Source organism: Castor canadensis, chromosome 6 (genome assembly GCF_047511655.1).
Source record: "Castor canadensis chromosome 6, mCasCan1.hap1v2, whole genome shotgun sequence".
Classification (NCBI taxonomy): domain Eukaryota; kingdom Metazoa; phylum Chordata; class Mammalia; order Rodentia; family Castoridae; genus Castor; species Castor canadensis.
Window position 1 is genome coordinate 90,766,979 of NC_133391.1, and position 22,203 is coordinate 90,789,181.

At 34.3% G+C, this 22,203-nt stretch overlaps 1 protein-coding gene across 10 annotated transcripts in view; it reads right to left on the minus strand.

Annotated features, from left to right (window-relative positions):
• Positions 1-22,203, minus strand: part of Pam (peptidylglycine alpha-amidating monooxygenase) — a 157,864-nt gene that overhangs the window by 22,697 nt on the left and 112,964 nt on the right. For all 10 annotated transcript variants that reach the window (XM_074077030.1, XM_020167853.2, XM_020167850.2 and 7 more), the window contains 2 exons: positions 13,373-13,502; positions 1,219-1,335 (listed from right to left, as the gene is read on the minus strand). In XM_074077030.1, coding sequence (XP_073933131.1) covers positions 1,219-1,335; positions 13,373-13,502 — 247 coding nt within the window. The remainder of the gene's footprint in view (positions 1-1,218; positions 1,336-13,372; positions 13,503-22,203) is intronic.

Consider the following 22,203-nt stretch of genomic DNA (forward strand, 5'->3'; position numbering starts at 1 on the left):
TTCAGCTCTGACCCCCCTATTGCTGTCCAAGTTGATTTAGTGACAGTTGTTCCACCTTCCTTCTTAATACCTTTTGGGGATGAGGATGCCTCTGACTCGTGGACACAGTTCCAAAGAGATAGGCTCAAACACAGGCGGAGCTGGTATTAAATTGTGGCCCCTGATTTATCATCTGAGAATACTATACAGAAATCTAAGCTGCATTCAAAGCAGTGGCTCCCTGTCTTTCACAGAAGCTGGCCTTCCCTGTGCTTAAACAGGTAGAGTAGGGCAGAGTTCCTCAAGCTGCCAGGCTACAATGGCTGAGGAGACAGCAAGCAGGCATCTCTTTTTTTTAAAATGACAATCTCTTTTTTTTAAAATGACAATCAGCCATCTAGGAATAATGGGTGGCTCTTAAATCCAAACTACATATGCTTACTAAGGAAAGTTAAAAATGGTATTTGTATAGTCTTCATTTTTAGATGGAGAGAGAAAACCCTTAGCTTATCATGATTACTTGATAAATTTACTATGTAAGTTTTCTGCTGAAAAAAAATGTTTTTTGGTGATACTAGGGTTTAGAATTTAGGGGGCTTGAGATTACTAGGCAGGCACTCTATCCCTTTAACGAGGATCCCAGCCCCAGAAGAATTCTTTTTCTTGTTTTAATCATCAAATCTAGCCAACCAACAACTCATATCACTGTGTATCTCAGTGGCTCTCTCAATCTTGATTACATATTAGAATCACCTGAAGAGACTTAATTACATTAGCTACACCCCAGATCAAATCAGAATCTAATTTTTAAAATTACAAATGGATAACTTAACATTGTATTTTTTGGTATACAATGTGATGTAATGATACAATTGTAATTATACAATGTATAATGATTAAATCAAATCAATATAGTACCTATCATCTCAGATACTTTTTGTGATGAGTATTTAAAATTTACTCTCAGCAATTGTGAAATGGGCAAAACATTTGAACCGACATTTCTCAAAAACATGCAAATGGCCAATGGCTATGAATGCATGCTTTGTTGCTTTTCAGATGGCACTAATATCTGGTTCAAGGTTTAGAACCACTTATTTAGAAAATGAAAGATATGATGGCTCAGTTAATCTGCTTTCTTCAGGGCAGTTGTACATGTATTTTTTAAAGACTCAGGGTTAAGCTTTATATCCGTATATGTAGAACAACCCTTAATAACAAATAAGTCATTTTACTCACAGGCTTTTTCCACTAGACTGGAGTATTGCAGCACTATTTGGATCTACAACAAGAATAGTGTCCTCTTCAATTGGTCCAAGTCCTCTTTGCTGGTAAACAAACTTACTGTCAAAAGAGCTAAACAAAATACATTAGAATGGGAAATAAACAATCAGAAACTCAGGGAACTTGAGATATGCAAATTACTCACCAGAGATTCTCAATACAGAGAATTCTCATAGGAAGGTCAGAGGTGTACTCCTGACCTCACTGTCCATCTCTTGGATTACAATGTATACCTTTAGGTATTTTGGAGGGTTGGGGGAGGTGAGCACTGACTTTTACTGGTCAATGCAATCTCAGATCCACGACAGCAAAATCTGCACTTTTCCAAGACTCACCATGGGGAGTTCATACATATGACAGTTTGAGAAACACTGATCTAGAACTCTTGAAGTAACTACTGTCTATGAAAAACCTTTTCAAATTTTATATTTCAATAGCTATTTTCTTTCACATTATAAAGGCATAACTTATTTTAAATTTCTCTGGATGAATGATAAAAATAGCAAGAGGATGTTACTGTATTTGTCATAGGTACAACACATGTACTAAGGATTTAAACATTATACTCAAGATATTTCAAAAATACAACACAAAATCTATCTATCATCTATTTACTTATTTTGGCAGTATTGGAGTTTGAACTCAGGGACTTGTGCTTGCTAGGTAGGGCTCTACCGCTTGAACCATGCCCACAGTGTCTTTGGCTTTAGTTATTTTTTGGATAGGGTCTGGTGTTTTTTCCCCAAGTCTGGCCTTGGAAGGTGATCTTCCTTACCTATGCCTCCCGCTTCCTCAAACAGTAGGCATGTACTACTTTGCATGTTTTTTGTTGTTGTTGAGATGGAGTCTAGCTAACTTTTTAGCTGAAATTGTAGGCATGTGTCCTATTGCCTGGCCCTAGAATTTATTCTTGAAACAAAAGCAAGATTAGAGATATAAAACTTTTTTTGTACAACAGCTTTTCCATAAGTAAAAAATAAACAGTATGGAATAATTAATTTACAACAAGATGAACACAATTTCTGCCTTTTAACTCACTACTTTATGGATTATTATAAAATATGAACATATATATTTATATACTTAAAATTTATATTTCTATGTAAATTGTTAATAACATTGTTCCTTAAATTGATGATTATTGCTGGGTGTGGTGGCTCATGTTTGTAATCCCAGCTACTTGGGAGGCCATCCTAGAGGTTTCAAGACCCTATCTGAAAAATAATTAAGGCAATAAATAGATAGATAGATAGATGGATGGCCAGATAAACAAGGACTGGGGGTATGGCTCAAGTGGTAGAGTGCTTGCCTTGCAAATATTAGGCCCTGAGTACAAATCAAAGGACTGCCCTTCCAAAATTGACAATTATTACAGATATTGTATTTAGTAATAAATGTGAATTTAATTTAAATTAAATTTTCATTATATGAATTGGATTAGAAAATCTAATTTTATTTAGAAAAATTACTGAGAGACAACCAACATCAGCCCAAATAAAAAGAAATAAAAATAGACTCTAAGAAATCTAGTCAATCCCACAAATCCAAATTCCTATTTCAGAAATTAAAGTAGCCCCCCTTTATGTTGGGGTGGGGGAGGGAGATACGTTCCTATACCCAAGTGAATTCCTGAAACCAAAGATAGTACCAAACTACACACCATGCTTTTTCCTATACTTACATATCAATGATAAAGTTTCATTTATAAATTAGGCACAGTAAGAAATTAACAACAGTTAACTAATAATAAAAATAAAACACAAACTGTAATAAAATTGCCAGTATCACTACACTTGAGCTTTGGGCCATTATTAAGTAAAATAAAGGGTTCCCTGAATATAAGTGTGATTCACTGTCAGTCAATCTGAATAAAGAGGTGAGTACTAAGTGTCAAATGAGCAGACAGTGAATCTGGTGTGGATACCATGGACAAAGAAAGGGATGATTCACCTCCTGGGCAGGATGGAGATTTCATCACACTACTCAGAATATCACATTATTATAAATTTAAAATGTATAATTGTCTATTTCTGGAATTTTCCACTTAATATTTTTGGACCATGGTTGATTCCAAGAAACTGAAACCACAACAAGGAGAGACAACTATATATATTACTGGGACAAATGACAGCAATAAACTCTTATCTAAGTTTACGTAAGAGAGAGGTAAATGTAGAAAGCACCAGGAGACCAACATGTATTCTCAGAAACAAAATATTGGATCAGCACATAGTTGAGATGTACATACACACATTTATAGCCAGATGAAATCAATGAATTGTCAGTGAATATAATATTTCTGCTAAATAAAACTTCCTTTATTCCATCAGGAAAAATCAGTGAAAAATTGTTAGTATTTTGTAGTTCTACTGTATAAACAAAAGAATCAGAAAAACATTAAATATCTATTGAGATATATCTGCAATTGGGGAAGGTGACAGACTGCTTAAATCTGTCATGAATTCATTGATTAGTTAGTTGGTATTATATGGATCTTATATAGAGTCCCAGTAGGAGAACAAAAAACTTTTCCATTAAAAATATTCATCATGCAATTATCTGAGATTCTTGACTGCTAAGTCTTTTGGGTATATTTTTCCTGAAAGATAACAGTAAGTCCCTGAAGTAGTCCTTATTAATGATACATTCAATTGAACACAAAATATTGATTCAGCTTTGTCAATCTAAACTTAAATAAAACTATTTACATTTGCTAGTATGTGCAGTTAAAACCACACAGCAGTGTGTAGAAAAAAATACATTTATGAAACAGAAGTAGCAATCCTAGCAAAACAGATACAGGAATAAGATATTCTTGGGATCATTATTAGATTAAAATGTGAAATTTTGTTAGCTAGGTACCAATCTAAGAATACACAAGATAAAAAGTTGTGAGACATCAGTAAATGTGCAGTTGCTCATTGTTGCTACCAGGAATACAAAAGAATCTGTAAACTATTTTACATATGGATTTCTGAAAATACCACAACTAATCTTGTAGAAGTGTTGAACTGAGTTCAACCCTCAATAATGTTTCTTTCCAACTTGACTGTGATAAGGATAATTAAAGGTCAAGTTCATCTAAGACACTGTGCTGAAGTCTCTTCATTCATTATCTCTTTTAAGGTTTAAGCCTTATATTCCTCATTATTCAGAAATATTTCAGTGCTTTGTAATGGCATAATGGCTATCTAAATATGTAAAAATTATACTTTCCGTGACTATTATGAATTATAATCTTTTTCTCTTTTATAATGGGAATTTTAATTGAGATAAAGGTAGATTCACATAGATTTGTAAGAAATGACACAGAATGAAAACTAAACAATGAAACCTTTTGAAATTGTTCAAAGAAGGAGGAAGAGGACAAGGGAGAATGACGGAGTGGGTGAATCTAATTAAGATACCTTGTAAGCACATGGGTAGATGTTGCAATGAAATATTAGTAATTAGTAATATACGCTAAAAAAAAGAAATAACGCAGAGAGTTTTTATATGTATATTTTACTGAGTTTCTTCTGGTAGCATTTTGCAAAACTATGTACAATATAACAATTAGGATATCAATACTGATTAAGAGCCATTGCTCATATTTAGATTTCCCTTTTGATTTTTTATTTCTAAATTTTGAAAATGTTGATTCTCAATAGTTTATTTGCTTGGGCATGAAGTATACTGGTATATTACTTTCCTACCCTGTCCCTACATAGTCCTCACAATTCTTACCAAGTACTGTCCATTTTACATGCAGATAGCATTTTACATCATTAATAGCTGTTATTGGGGGCAGTCCAATGGTCTACTGTATATTTTCATAAGACTACAGCATTATCAGACCTCAGCACACCTGATTATTCTATATCCCTTCCTCTCTATAGTACTATGAACCATGATATATTTATATGCTTCTGGTTTCTCCCAAAACGGGTTGCTATAATTCTATAAAATAATTGCTCATTTCCCTGTCTTGTTATTCACTTAAATATTCACTATCACCCCTAAATCTCTGGTCATATGATTTTAGGAAAAAAAAAACCTATTTCCACAATTTATTGAAAAGGAGAAAGAAAAAAAGGAGTCTCCGTCCCCTTCCCACAATGAGTACACATTAAATTTTTATAATTCAAGCCATTTCTTATACTAGGCTCCAACTTATTTCTCTAGACACTCAAATATTTAAAAATAAAATATTATTCACTAGTAGTCATGTAAGCTCAGAGTCATGGACTTGAAATGCTGGTTTTGGCCTCTAAGAAAAAAACCTGTGTTAAGAAAAAATAAATAAATAAAGAAGCCAGACCTATTGTCCTCAGCCAGTCATTGTCCTTAGCCAGTCATTGTCCTTAGCCATTTTAAGGTCAAATGAAAACACTGTAGCTGACTAATAGATACATGAAAACCATGCTTTATCAAAAGTAAAGTTCGTCACTTGCTCACAGTGGAGAGAAAATGCAAGGAAAAATTTCTGTTTTGCTGTGAGAAACACAATTTTTGTGTGGGCATCTATACTTCCAATCTAGAAATTTCAAGTTCCTACTAATGAATAAATAGTCATTAGTTTGAGGATCATCCACTTCTATTACCCACTTTTTGGTGTGGTAATAGTAGATTGTGAAATAGTAAATGAAGGAACAGAAAGAAAATAATTAACAAAACCAAAAATTTTTATATCATAGGTTGGATCCATAGAAAATATTAGCATTCTCAATTTACCAAGATGTATTTTCCAGTATCTTATAATGTAACAACTAAAAACACAGGTTTTTTTTTACTTTGTTTGATTTGCTACCATAATTACACTCATGTCATCTGTGTGTCAAAGGTGGATTTTATGTGTTGCATAAGACCACTTTCCCATAGCTTTATAAATATTATACATATTAATACTACACTTATCCCATTCCCATTAATGATCTCAGTGGTTTGGCAAGTTCTTGTATTTACTGTATCTGTTCAATGTACCTACAGTTCTTCAAAGTAAAGAAAAAAAAAGCACAAAGGACACAAAACATAATAAAATGAAATCCAAGTATAAGACAATCTACTTATATTAACACCATTTAAATATATTAATTCACTAGGGAAACTATAGTTTCAAAGGAATTAACCACAACTCAATAGCCTGAGCACTTCATTTAAAATCTTTGTGACACTCTTTAACAGATGTCTATATCTTTAAACTAGCGCAATCAAGGGACATTCAATCAGTCCATTGATTAGTTGTGTGGTCCTAATCTTTTCACTTGGGATGATTGAAGTTTCATGTAGTTAATAACTGGTCCCTGGTGTTATATGTAGTGCACATAATAAAAAAAATAGACTTTTTTCTTAAATGAGAAAATTGCACACACAACAAACACATTAAACCTGCCAAATAATAAAACAGTTTATAAATTCTCTTATAATTCAAAGAAAGGTAACCCTTGAATAGTTCACAAATGGATGCTGGATTAGAGAACTGGATATACCTGTTACTATAGCAAACTGCTTATGTAGTGTTCTAAAGCAACCATCCCACAAGCTGCAAAGAGGTCTTTATTTTAACCACATTTAATTTTTTACAGGATCTAATAAAACCCCATACATTTTACCCAGTGCCTGGAGCACTGAAGATTTTGTTTGCTCCTTTGAAGAAGCACTCAGCTGAAAAGACTGAACTGTGGCCTATGGGCTGGAATTCATCAGCTCTTTATTTTAGCAGTTTGAATTCCCCATTAGTGATTTTGCACATTGCAGCTAATCAAATAGTTTAGATAAGGCTGAAAAGAAATGCTTTGCTTTACTCACACACACACAAAAGCCAAGAAAAAGGAGAAAATAAACCTCTGTGCCATCAATTAAAATTAAGGCAATGTAAAGTAAATGATAGTAACTTGAAAAAAGAAGTGAAATATAATGTTGTTGCAATTAAATAAATGAAGGAGCTAGAGAAAGAACCATAGGTTTTCAAGAGAGAAAATAAGTGAAAATGTACCTTCAATGTTAGGAAAGCAAAGACATATCATACAATGACCAGACATTCTAAATGGAACATAATTTTAAAATTATGTTAAAAACACTTATTTCAAAATACACACACATTGCAAAAAATCCCTGTGATGAGAAAAAGAAGAGAACAGATAAAGAAACTATGACTCTTTCATGTGCTGATGGGTCTACACCTGGAGACCCCTCAAATAGTGATGAAGAGAACAAAGAACTAGGTGTCTGGTACCAGGGACTGAATTCTGTTCATTCAATAAGGCTACTGGGCACAAATTACTTAGCAAACTGCATGCTGTTATTCAATAGTATGAGGCAGCTATTAAAGTCCTCATTTTTTTAGATAAGGAAACTGATGACTGGGGAGTTCAAATGTCTTTTTTTTTGGCACTACTGGAGTTTGAATTTAGGGACTTGTGCTTGACAGGTAGGGGTTTTACCACTGATCCACACCCCTGACCCTTTTTGCCGTGCATAATTTTCGAGTAGGATCTTGCATCTTATGCCCAGGCCAATCTGGATTGCAATCCTCCTATTTATGCTTCCTGTATAGCTGGACAATGGGCATGCACTACCACATTCAGAGCTATTATTGAGATGGAATTTGCAAGGTTTTCGCCTGTCCTCAAACTGTGATCCTCCTGATCTCTGCCTTCTGAGTAGCTAGCTAGGATTACAGGCATGAGACACCACATTTGGGAGGGCATTCAAATGTCTTGGTGCAGGTCTCAAGGCTAACAAACAATAAATGGTTTTCTCATGCTAGCATTGTCTTTATTGGAAGGGAGAATTTCCCTGATTCAAACTCAATACATATATGTAGAAGAGATGGAAAAGCAATGAAACAAATAAGAATTGGAGAAAGTGGCATAAAACTGGGTGGAGATGGCTTGAGCAAAGTGACATATGGCAATATGAGAGACAAGGGTGAAATAGGAGACATTCTGTTTTTAGAAACCATTCAGTCACTCTTGAGTTCTGTTTTCTAGCCCCAATTAAGTTTTAAGGTATGAAAGAAATGCCAGAGGTATACACAGAGCCCCCAGCAGCTATCTTAAGGGAGATTCAGAGAACTAGTGAAGCAAATATTGAATTGATGTTTTTCTTCAAGTATGAAAGAAAATTCTTTTCTAAAGTAATAGGTCTAGGCACAATTCCATAGAAAGATGATCTGTGAGCTATCCTAAGGATTCCAAGAATATCTTGAATTCTCTATGTACAAATCTTGCATAAACAACCATTCAATTATTCACATATTATAAACAACAGGATATGAAAGGCATACTTATCAAAGAGACCTAATACAAGCATAGGAGGGGAGCTCATTTTCTGGCAAACTGGGATTAAATAATTTCTTTAAATTTAAACATGATAAATCTAATGAGGTGAAACATAACTGGAATAAAGTCTTAAATTCAGTATTTTAAAAAGCATTGTGTAAGCTTGGGGTAAAAAATTCAGTATAATTTCATTAAACAGTACAAAATTCAACTGAAAGCAACATAATGATATATCTGATTTAAAAAGGAAAGAAGGGCTGGAGGGGGTAAACTCAGTGGTAGACCACTTGTCTGGCATGCATGAGGCCCTGGGTTTGAACACTAGCACCACAAAAAAAGAAAAAAGGTCAGTACAATTCTTTTGTACTAATATATATCTAGAATACACATCAAAAAAAATAATTGTATCACTGGCTAGATAATTTGTGAAGTATTATAGCCACTTCTAGACAAAACACATTAAAGTCCTGAGAAACCAAAGTACCTTCAGGTAAAAGCAATCATGTCAGCATGAAGATATGTTGAGGGTCTGGGGAATATTTACTCTATAAAAGGTAAGTGTTTCTTCAAAAATGGAAGTACTGACATGGAAAATGGGAGTAAATCCACTTTAAACTGTTGTCATGAGTATGGATTCTGACTTGAGTATAACTCAATGAAAAACTTTGTAACATCTAGAAGGGTCTCATAATTAGATAGCATGTCCATATCAGGAATTTTCTGGAATTAAAGAAGCCCAGATACATAATGACTATTGAAGATGTTGTAGAAAAGATATAAATATTAGGCTAGAGGTTGGAGATGACTCTGGCAGACATTTGCTTTTGTGGATGCTCAATGGGTAGTGCCCCATACTGCAATAATGAGACTTCAGCTTTTTTTTGGTTGACTCAACATTCTGAGCCCCATTCTCAACTAATTTGTAAGGATGGAGAATTTAAGTCAGACTAAAGAATGCTATGAAAACTCAACTTAAGCATTTTCTGTTGATTATCAGGGAAGAGGACAAGCAGCATTAACTAGGAATTGGAAACGGACCAACCTGGAGAAAATTGAAAAATGGATACTGGTAATGTTGTTTGTGCTACAATAACCCTCGAAGTTTTCATTTTTACAAAGTAATAAATTACCTCTTTCACAAGGCTAGTTTGTGTTGAATTCTCTCTCCTATTGGTAGCAGAAAGAATCTGAAGCGATATACCTTCCAAGATCCTGTCCAACTTCATGTGAAGAAATGATAAGTGATACAACTTAAAATACCTAAAAATGAGGGGGCAGACCCACAGTTTAGTTAAGTAGGTATGTGATATGAGTCCTGCATGGTACAAGCCAACCATAGCTGGAAGAAAAGACATGAAGCAAGCCTTTGATTGTGGTGGTAATTTTGAGACAGAGGTCCAGGAACAGCTGTTACTGAGATAGGCGCTACCAGCTCCTGCTGGGAGGCATTTAAAGATGAAAGAGCTCTACTTGCCAAGCTGCCCGGACATCAGGGCAGAAAAGAAGCTCTTTAAAGTTTCATTACTCCCTGCTGGCAATAAGCATTTCCTATCTCTTACTAGAAGCTTCTTAAACTAGCCATCTTGAAGTAAGGGATATTCAGAAAAGAAAACTGGAAATCAAATTGAGAAAGGAACTGATAATTATTTTTAAGGAGATTAAGTGATATATTGTTTTTATTAATATTATTTTGGTTGCCATGCTCATTTAGCATGACTAAATGGAAGAGTAAGCATTGATCAGGGTTATCAGGTAGTAACGCAGAGTAAAAGTACTTGTAAAGACAGTTAATGCCCAGCATCAAAGGAGCTTTGGGTGCTGAATATTAATTAGAGATAACTATTAACTTCAGGCACTCGTTGATACATAAAAAAATTACCATCTCCTAAGATCTATGGGAAATACAGACGTTAGATTTGAGTTACAGCAAGCCCTTGCCTTATGGGACTTAGAATTTTGTGAATCTGTGAAACAGGGTAGGACAGATTCTAAGCAAAGTTGATACAGAATTTTTTACTTCCCTATCCAAACAGTGCAGGAACAAGAATACAATTTGCACCAAGACTTTAATTTCCACTTGCTCTTTACAGCATAAATTCTACAGGAAGATGCTATCTTCTTCTATGTATAATCCTTGAGGTTTTTAATGGAGAAGAAAGCTATGTACTCTAATTTATACACTGTCTCACACACACATGAAGATGGCTACACATAACTATTCAAAGAACAGATATGAATAGAATTTTCCTTTGAAAAAATCCAAATAGATGTTCCTAAAAAATAACTACAGAGTAATCTACTTTAATTCTTTTCATGAATAATAAAGCAGAGAGTGGCTGGAAGCAGACATCTGAGCACTAGAAAAATGCTCCTTAAAACCACCACTGGAAAGGCTGCTAGAGGACAGCAGACAATGACAGATAGGGAGAGAGAAGGGATATTCCTACATCTGAAAAATAAAGATGAAGGAGAAAGAAGAAACAGAGATTTTAATAAGTAAAACCATTTCTGAAGTTTTGGATTTTAAGCAAGCACCTCTTTGTTGATGCCATTTACCAGGGCAAACACATGGGGGTTTTGGCCATCAAACTGGCATCTACTTCCACATAATACTGGTTATCTAGAAGCCAGGAAAAAGCAACTCTTCAACTAGGACTGCCATATAAGACACAGAAAGTGCTCTTCTATGATTCTCATTTCATAGTCCTGTGTCGTCTCTTATGCCAAGCTGGCCTTCACTGATCCCTTTTTTCTAGTGAACTATTCCAGCCTCTGCTGTTTACTTGGAATGAATGTCACATTAAAATGGAAAATTGGACTTTGTCCAAGTAAGCTCTTGCCAGCTGAAATAGTATCAATGGGAGAAAATGATGCTGTAATTTCCTTGTCTGGTAAAATGTGGCTAGAAATCCATGAAGAAAATGTAGCAATATTCATTAAAATGAAGAATAGGCTACAATGAGTAGTAATAGTTTGCTTTTAAAAGCTCTTGTTAAAATGCTATTAGATGTTCAGTGAGGACTAAGATGATGTAAGGAAGATGTATGGATAGGAATGCTGAGTTCCATTGTTTGCCTTGAACTCTGAAGTGATCTCTCTCTGAGCTTCCACTTTCAAGTTGTGACGACTAGAATGGGTAATTAAACAGTAACAAAGCTATGAATCCACTTTGAAAAGTTGACTGAATTCCATCTCCAACTGCACCAGGAAAGCTACAGATTTGTATGTTTGACAAAGTGAGTTTAATGTAATCATATCTATGAAAATGGAGGAAAAACAATTGAACTTAAACATGTAGATCCTCAGTGTTCCAAATGAGACAGTACAGTTGTAAATATGAAAGGAAAAGATAAGACTTTGACAAGACATTTAAAATCTACCTACCTGTGTAAACTTGTAATAAAAGAAATGGATATTCATTCCTCAGGAGAATTAAAATTACCTGCTAAATTTTGGGGAGAGTTTTTTAAAAAAAAACATTTACATGAGTGTGCTTACAAATCTATTAGAAGCAGTATCACTGTGCAGTTAAATGGACCAACTCTGAAGTTACATGGGAAGAACCTGAAGCCAGGCTTTGCCTCTTGTAAGCATGACACTGGGTAAAATGCCTGGTTTTTCATCTACAAAATGTGAACTGTAACAGTGCCTAACTATTATGAGTAATTTATGTAGACATTTAGAACACGGATGGCCCACAGTACATACTTAATAAATGTTAAGACATTTTTACTGAAAGTCTCTCTAAGAAAACTGTAGAAGAGTATAAAGGGAAGATAAACCCAGACGAAAAAGCAGGAGTATTGGACAGTTCTAATAAAAGACAGTTTTAAGTCTTAAAAGGACATAGTTTAGTAATACAATTAATCTATTTAAAATGTGAATGCCAGGGCACTGTTTCTACACACATAGTGGCCAAACTGCTCCAATCACAATGTCCAAGAAAGATCTAAGAGGAAGGAGAGAGCCCAGTGGCTTTAGGGTCGTTTTGCCCAGGCAGGAAAACAACAAAATACTGTATTATAGTCAACCAGTAATCCTTCATAGTTGATCACTTTTTTCAAAGGCTTCAAATATCTCATCAATGCATGGGCAGAACTACTTTTTTATATTTTTTCCTTTAGGAAGGGAAAGCAATTTCAAGGAGGAGGGGGCAAAATGATAAGTAAGGCAGAACTGTGAATGGTTACATCCTTTTTTCCATAAACTAGTGGATAAGACTACTTTGCTTTAAATGCACAAGACTTGCTCCCTGTTGATTCTCACACACATTAAAATAAAAAATATGATTTGCCCATAAAAATCATGGTCAGAAAAGAATGATGTGGAAATATAAAACATATTTTTTGAGGTAAGGTCTCATTATATAGCTCAGGCTGGCCTCAAACTTGATAGCTCAGCTTGGCCTTGAACTTGCTCTGTAGTAGACAGGCCTTAAACTCATAACCCTCCTGACTCAGATTCTCGAGTGCTGGGATTACAGGTGTGCACCACCATGCCTAGCTTAAAACATAGATCTAATCATAATTCCTGCAAGGGGGTACAAAGAACCAGGGGACGAAGTGTTCAAAGACATATTATAATATAATTAGAGTATCATCGTACATATCATTAGTTAACAATAAATCCTGGAAATAGTTATCACTGACTAGTAATATCACATAAGGAAAGTCACCCATGTTTTGACATATCTCTAGATGCAAGTACTTAATACATCTTCTACAGTATTCTTGGAAAAATAATCAAAGCATAAAGGAAACAACAGTTCTCTCAACATTATTCTTAATGAAAAGTGATATATGCTTTTTATTTCCATTTACACCTTGAAGGAAAAAAATATTACTTACTTTCCATCCCAGACATGGTCGCCTCTGTGGAAAATCACTAGATTATTGTTAGGGTCCAGAGCTACCCCAGAAACCTGGCTTGGTAACAAGTACACTCCAGGCCAATCCAGTGCCTCCTCTACATGGAAATCTAAAAGATAAATTCATACATTCAGAGTGAAAACAAAAGCTAGGATAACCTCCAAATGATTCACAAAGGGTATAAGAATTCATGCAGTAACATCACCAGATGCAAAGAAATTTTTTACAAAATCAAGCCGTGCTCTACATAAAACATACCACATGCACATGCCAAGCAGCTTCTTGAGCTGTGAACTAAAATGACTGTGACCTTGCTTTGAGACTATCTTCTCACTTTTCTTCTTGATAAGATGCCTGTAGAACCAGCTAATCCTTGATTATAAAGCAGCCAAGTTGAAATGGCAACTTTTTTGACAAGATTCATAATTTTATGAATGTATCTTTGGAAACTATGTAATATACATGGTATCATTTTAATATTAAGCTTTTAAATGTTATAAATAAGTAGCAAGAATGGGCAATAAATTGTCATTCCATTCTCTCTCATTTATCTCATCTATCTATTCTATCTATCCATCCATCTCTCCTAAGTAAATTCTAAATATTCACTATACAATAGTCCTTATAATAGATTATCCCTTGTACAAGGAAATACTTAAAGTACTCATATCATTTCTCCTAGCTTCAGTGTTCTTATACAAAAGAGACACTCTCTTTTTCTGTCTATATTTCACTGCTTTTTAACACAAAAGAAAAATGAAATAAACTGTGACTAAATGATTTCCAAATTATTCTCATTTTTTTATCAGAATACATTTATTGTTAGAGATTACCTGAGTTCATTTGTGCTAATCCCTGTTGCAAACATGTTCATGAATATAGGTATAATGTATGGTATTATCTATATATAATAATATGTATAATTATGAAGAGAACTGTGAAAGCTACTGTATCAGTGTCAATATTTCTTTCTCTCTTAAATGCTTTAACAAACATGCTAAGAAATAAAAAAGCAGCAAGTTGAGTCTTGTTTCTTCTTCCTACCCTCTCAAGGATGTGGCAACACAGCAGTGAAACCCTCAAAGACAGGCATTAGAGACTGGCAGAAGAAAGGGAAGCACAGCCTCTTATTATCAGTTCCTGAAAACTAGACAGATGCTGATGTGAGAGTAAGCACTTAAAAATAATTCTCTCATTATATAAAAGGAAAAAGTACCTTTCCACTCAAAATATCTTTGAGTGGAAATTGAGTGTAATTTTCCTCATAATGTAAGTTAACAAAACAGCACAATTACTAGGAAGCCTAAACCAATTCTGGCAGCAACCTTTGTTGAAGCATCTTCAACAAATATCCCCTAATACATGCTCTATTAGGCACTATAGCAGATTTTAGGAACACACACACACACACACACACAAATGGGTTTTTGCCTTGATGAATAAAAAGATATAATAGCGATATTTAAAAAAATAGGATAAGTATATAATAAGATAAATTGAGGAAAAACAGAAACCAAACACATGTGCTTCCTGAGGTTTGGGATGGAGTAGAGGTCTCCTCAGAAGTTTTCTCAGAGAAGTAAACGTTTGTGTTCACAGTTAAAGTAGACATGGGCAAAGAATAATCTGGTCAGAAAGAAGAAAACAGGATGCTTATAATTGCAGAATGTGTTTCAAGATGTTTAGAAATCTGGAGAGGAAACTTGTGCATGTCAGCTGGTTGTGGGAACATGGGGGCAGGATAAGCCATCGCTGAGATTTGGGTTGAACTCAGACAAGAAAATGCACTGTACTGTATACCACGCAGAGGAGTCTGCATTTAATAATGAGAATATAGTTTTTAGCTGTGGTGTCTTGACCTAGATGCTGATTAATTTTAAGGCATGCTACAAGTACTTTATGAGTAGCAGTAAAACACAGAATTGGTGAATAATTTACTTTTGAAATGTATTGGGGCACATGTGGATGTCACTTTCACTCATGTGTATTGTGATAAGCCTTCCTGGGTTAAGGAGAAGGGGGCAGAGTCACAGCTGGGATGCCTGAATTCACAAATAACCCTGGGCATAGCAGTGGATGTGAATGGAGCTCTCAGATGAATAGCATCCATCATCAATCATGCTTGCTTGTCAAAATAGGAGAAAAGATTGCAAATTGCTGCTACAGGCAATTGTGAGACACTGAAGGTTTTAAAGCATAGGGTGACATGGTTAAAATTGTGTTTTTCAAAGTTACCTTTAGCAGCTGAATATAAGCATTATAATTAGAGATGTCTACATAGATCAAAAGATGGATTAGTCACTCCGCAAAGAAAATGTTTTAAATAGTTTAAAATTGCTTGAATCTCAGGTTGTACTTGATTCTTGTCTTGGTTATCACTTGTCCATTTTAGTTGTCATTCTTCTATACTTACTCACCAACTCCTAAAACTTCTGGATGGACTCCATGTGAATCTCAAAGTAGATATTTAATTTCTTTCATTGGATTCTCAAAGCCCAGAATCACTATAGTGAGACAGAATTTCTCGAGGGCAGTGACCATAAGTTATTCACTGCTTTGTCACCAAGTGTCACACAGGGCCTGCTACTGCACGGCTTAATAAATACACTAAGCTGAGTTCTGTGCTCCAGTCAGTCTCCACTTGTTTATGTTGTCAGCTAGCATTTACATGCCCTTGTAATGTCATAATTCACTTGTACCAGCTCTTTTTACCCTCTAGAACAGTGCTGACCATTTTCTGAGGATATTCAGTAACAATGTGAATTAGCTAATCATTCTCATTTAAGATAACAGAAACATGTCCTGGCTCCTACAATCTTTCTATTCAGTGATCCATCAACATGTACTGAGAGCCAAGTGCTGCTCATAAAGGTGCAGAAATAACTAATTCTGATAGAAAATATCCAATGTCTTAAAAAAAGTACATTTTGGTTAAATATCAATTTCATAAAGTATTAGAAACATTACGTGAAGAACTTAAATATGGTCATGAATAGTCCCGATTATTATATGCTCTTAGATTGGTTAAGTGCTTGATAGTACACAAAAAGAATTAGAGGTGTTTTGGGTGTTTTGAGCCTAACCATACCAAATACTTGTACAAATGCTTGTCACTGATGAATCCTTTTTTGGTAAGATTTTTCAAGAAGGAAAGGCAGTGTGAATATATAGCAAAAGGTGAGAAGTAAGGAAATGTGTGAAGTCTAATACCATGAGCAACCTAGCTCTTTTAGTACCAAATGTTTGGAAAACTTATTCTTTTTACTTATATTTAAAAACATCCTTATATGTATTAAGGTTATCTATGTAAGATCTCAAAACTTTGATTCTGGATTTCTGTTCAACAGAAATTCTAGGATAGTTTAAGGAAAATTGAGTTGTTGTTCTTTTCTGTGAATCTGGCTCAGGTAATTGATGTTTCTGTTTCCAGTGAAACCATCTTTTTGATATTAGGTAGTTAAAGGTTACTCCCTTTGTGACTAAATGATTAAAAATCAAGAAAGTCATTTAGGACAGTGATGTATGTAGATGAAATTCATACTGATTGCTTTTCCTATCACTGCTGTCATTTACACAAGAATTATGGAATGCTAGAACTATATTAGAACCATATCATGTCATTTTCTCATTTGACAGAAAGGAAATTTTAGCCTTGACCCAGACTTCAGACCCTAATATCAAGGATGATTATTTTCTAATCTGTAGTTAAGGAAAATTTCAAATCCTTACTAAAGATACTGTATGATAAAACGTATTTGGATTCTATCTTAAACTGCATTTTTAATCATGAAGCCTTTAAAAATTCTTACTCAGATTCCTTAGTCTTTATTTAAGAAATGATTCAGTGTATGACTTGTTAAAACTGCAGAGTTATGATTTTAACCTGAAAATTAAATGCAAATTACTTGGGCTGACATTTCTGACTCTCAGTGTGAACCGCTCTAAATTCAGATGGGAAACAATAGGATTATTTAAGTTTGGTTGCTTACATTTAAAAATCTGATTTTGAGAATGTATTAGAGGAAACAACTTTTGTTTTTAAAAAATAAGGTAAACTACTGATCCTAGCAGCCTTGACACAAATTCATCATGATATCTAAAAGATGAAAAGTGGTATAAAAAAACCTCCCAAGATTTAAAAAAATTATTCTTTCCAAGCAACAAATAATATTATTTATAATAAACAAATTATATTATTTTATGAAGAATTCTTGTATTCGCCATAGAGGTAAATGTATAGCCTTGTATTCTGTCATATATTAAAAATTACTAGCTTTAGAAAAATTAAACATTACTATTAAAATTACATCAATAAATCAGGAACAGAATTTTACCCCTTTCCAAGAAAGAGATTAATGTTGGTGATCAATGCTACTTTCACATGAAATTATTAATAAGCATTTAAAAGGGCATTCATTTATCTGTATTACGTAAGGACCAACAGAGCTAGATAAAGTTGAAAAAATAAATTCATACCCAGAACTATGACTTAACTTCACATTTAATCCTAAGGAAAAAGAGCTTGGAAAAAAATCACTAGAACATTTCAGCAAACAAAATGTAGCTGTTGCCTTTCCTACAGTTGTAAATTTTCAAAGAGTTAAAAAAAAGATGCTTAATTTTGGACAGAGATTGTTATTTATCAGAAGTGCCAGCAATAACTATAATTAACTAAAACTACAGGAGAAATACTTATAACAAAGTTGGAAGAAAATAGGAATTAATTATAATGTTTCATTTAATGGGAAGGAAGTGTGAAAAAGAGGTAAGATATTACCAGGGCTTAAAAAGCACTAGCAGAAACAAACTTTCTTTAATGGCAAGTGGGATTTTCATCTCTGGATACTGATTGTGAACACATAATGAAACAATCTGCACCTGTGGTTATTATAATTGTAGATTGACATGAATGGATGACTGAGAAAAAAATAATCTTTTTAGCTATTATGTAGTTAGTACCTATTTTTGTGAGATGCAGAATAACAAAGTGATTAAAAACCAAGATTCAGGAGCAAGTCTGCCTGGCTTTGCATCTTGGTTGCCTGAATTGTGGCGATCAAGCATGTGATTTAACCTTCCTATGTCTAAGTTTCTTGCTCTCTAAAATGGGCTTATAAATAGGATTGCTGTGAGGATTAAATGAATTAATAAATCTATACTGCTCAATGTGGTTCAAAGCAAGTGCTGTATATTTGTTGCTATTCTCACCCACCCCATGCTGAATTAATCTCCCATGTGCCAGTGTACAGCTGTGCAATACGATCTGCAACTAGAACTATCTGTAGTTTTTCAGTGATTGTGAAATAAGCCTAGTTTGAAGAAGGCAACAAATATAAAAAAAGCTTAAAATTTTATTTCTACTCTACTAATGCTACTTCTTTATAGATATTAAACTACTGATGACAGAAATTAAGCTATACTCATTATAAAAAAGGAATGCATTTGCTTCTCACTTTACCAAGTTTAATATTTTCAAACAATGTATATGTATATATCAAATACAACCACCAAGGCAGATTAGTGTAAGTGATCGGATATTTGAAGAGTCACAAACTCTCATCATGTTAGAACACTGCTCAGCACTTTCTCAACTTAAGCTGTGAAAATTTGCAGCTTTTCTACCTATCTGAGGAAAATTCTCTCATAAATGCTGCTTAAGATAAAGCAATTAATATTTATACTTTGGTATTTAATTTTGGAATCTTAAGGTAGCAAAAATCATAATTATTATGAAAGCATCATACTATTTAGTCAATGCTTTCTATGTGCTAGACACTGTTCAAAACACTTTCCTTGTATAATTTCATCTGAGCCTCACTTCAACTCTAAGATTGCACCATTGTAATCCTTATTTTATAGATGTAAAAACTAAAGCTTAGAGAGTTAAAAAAAAAAAAAAAGTGCCAAAGGATCACAGTATAAATGGTACAGCATGAATTCAAAGCCAGGCAGTGAGGCACCAGGGTCTGGAGTCTGCTACATTATAGTACTTCCATGAAGTGACTTCTAAATTTTATTTTGGTCAAATGCAGAATTACCTGGGTGTGGGGAAAGGCTACACTGTAATGTACAGATATCTGCTCTCTTAGAGATACAACAAAAACTCAACACTTAAACATCTTGTTCTGAAGAATGCTGAGGACTTTCTCAGCTATGAAGAGCTGATATCCACCCCTCAAAAAGGTGGTGAACCTCCAACTTTAATTCCAAATGTGAGGGTGTGGAACCAAGTGGAATCCTGATCAAACTCAATGTCCATAAAATGGCACATTTTTGAAAACCTCAAGTATTCCTGGGCCTACTGCACAGTCATACCCAGATTTTTTTTTTAGCTTATCCATTAATTGGACCTTTGAATACAAGTTAGCTGGATGGAATCCATTACCTCATTGTTGTTTCAACATATGGATACTTCGTGGAATCTAAAGTACTGTTGCTGAAAATACCAGTGTTTTAGGTTGTGCAGGTAGCAAGAACTGGGGACAAAAGAATAGGGTATTGAGTGGAAATCTCCAGCTTCTAAGTAGGGAGGGACCAGAACTCAGAAAAGCATGTCTGAACTGGGTAAGCAATTTGACCCTGCTTTGCTTTGTTTGAGCACAACTCTATTGAAATTAAGGAACTAGAAGGTACACACTGGAAGTCATAAAGTTCAAATTTTAAATTCAGACTTTGTAACCTCACTCAAATATGTTAACTTCTCTTGGCTTCAGTTTCTTCTTTTGAAAACTAATATGTCTTAAAAGACATCTAAAATATATACAGTAACTTTCTTTATAGCAAATTAGGCACTTAGAGTGATGTTAAAGAAAGGGCATGAGAGAAACAGTAGATTATCTATCAAACTTATTTCCCTTGTCAATACCCTGAGGAATGCATGAGTTAGACTACTAACATATCCTATTAGGGCATTAAATGCGAATAACTTTCTACTTTCTTTTTGTAAAATGTAAGCTTCCTAAGGATAGGTCTTCCTCTGACTTATCCAGTGGAATGACACAGCACCAAATAAAGTTACATTGTGTAATAGTGAACAGTGAAATGGCTTTTAGAAGTAGATTTTCTAAATATGAATTTCACTATTTGCATTTAATTTTTAAAAGGTTTTGGAATTAGAGTACTAAAATAACATTCAAATATGTCATTTCAGAAAGTAAAACATGTACATTTTCTTTTCAATAATTAGGGTTTGTGCTGTCTATGGCTCACTAATGTATTAGGTTCAGTGATATTTATTCTCACATAGAAGATGAAAGGAGGCTTCCCAAACCAGATCCTGGTGAAACATTTTTCTCCTGAGCACTGCCATGTGACTACCCTGAAAGGTATGAGGAGATATGGCAAGCAAATGTATTTCCTGTATTTTAAGAATTCCTTTCTTAGAAAAACTAAGAAGGTTTCAGAAATACAAAGACTTAAGTCAAACTCTGATTTTTAAATCAATACTTACGATGTTTAAAAATAGCCTTGATATCATTTCAAATCCAAAAGTAACAAAGATAAGTCATGGAATGAAGTCTGTTGTAACTCTAATACTTCACACTTGAACAGAATTGTATTCTCACCTAAGAGGACGTTTCGCCTTTTATATTTCCATGATGTTTGGGTTACAGTTCACTATCCTTAATAAAAAGGTTCAGACAGTTCTGTGTGCTTATGAAACAGACAGGGGCTTGATAAATTGCACATATGTAGGTACCTTACTAAGAGAGATGCCAATTCAGTTGTTCTCTGATAGGATACAAAGAGTCTATTTTTTTTCTTAAACACCTTAAGTGATTCTCAGGCAAGAGGGTCTAGGGACTACCTCTTGAAAAACACAGTTTTATCTGACAAATTTAGAATGAGTTAAAGCAGGGCTGATCCAGTTAAAATATAGAGATAAAAGTCTAGGTTCCAGTTAACATTTCATACAAAACCATTAGGCCAATCCCAATGGACAATGCTTGAAACTTCCGTGTGAGCAAAAGGCACTGCATGCTAATTTTTTTCAATTATAAATAAAAATCAGCTGGGTGTTGAATAATTTATGGCTTCCTGCAAAGCTGAATTTGAAAACATCAAGCTGGCAGCCTGTGCCACTCTAGCCCACGCATGGACAGCTGCCATGCATGCATATCTGTTACTTTTTTGGAGATTATCTCCACATGCTGTATTATCTAGCTTTCCACATTAGCAAGTACTATGAAACACAATCAATATCACAGAGGCCACAACAAAATTAAAGACAAAGATGAGGCATCTATAGCTTGCTGGTACAGAAACCTGAAGGGAATAAGGTATTGTCCTCTAAATAGGGAAGCCAATTCTGGTTTGAAATAAAGATAAATCTGATAGTTATTGACTTACTAGAGGTCCCTTCAAAAATAAATCGTCATTTTCCCAATTAAGATAGCAATTGATAATGGAACTTAAGAAATCAAGGTCATAAAGATACATTTTGCAGGTCAGTTGGACAAGAATGTTAAAAGTATGAGGAATTTAATTACTTTAAAGAAGATAGTGTGTAAGCATTGCATACACTGGGATTTACATGAAAGATTTTGAAATTTCAATTTCTTTCTATTGAGCAAAATGGAAAATGTCAATTTATTAGCCTGAATTTCACATACTATCCTTCCCAAAATGATTCAAGCATTTTTGGTCTTTGCACTACTTGTTTAGTCATTGAACAAACACTGTATGTAGTATTGGACCAAAACAAAAAGAAAAAACTCCTCAAAGGAAGTAACAAGATAGAAATAACTTCTTCTAAGCCTTTTTCATGAATGAATTTTATCACTTATTAATTTTTATTCCCTTCAGATTTT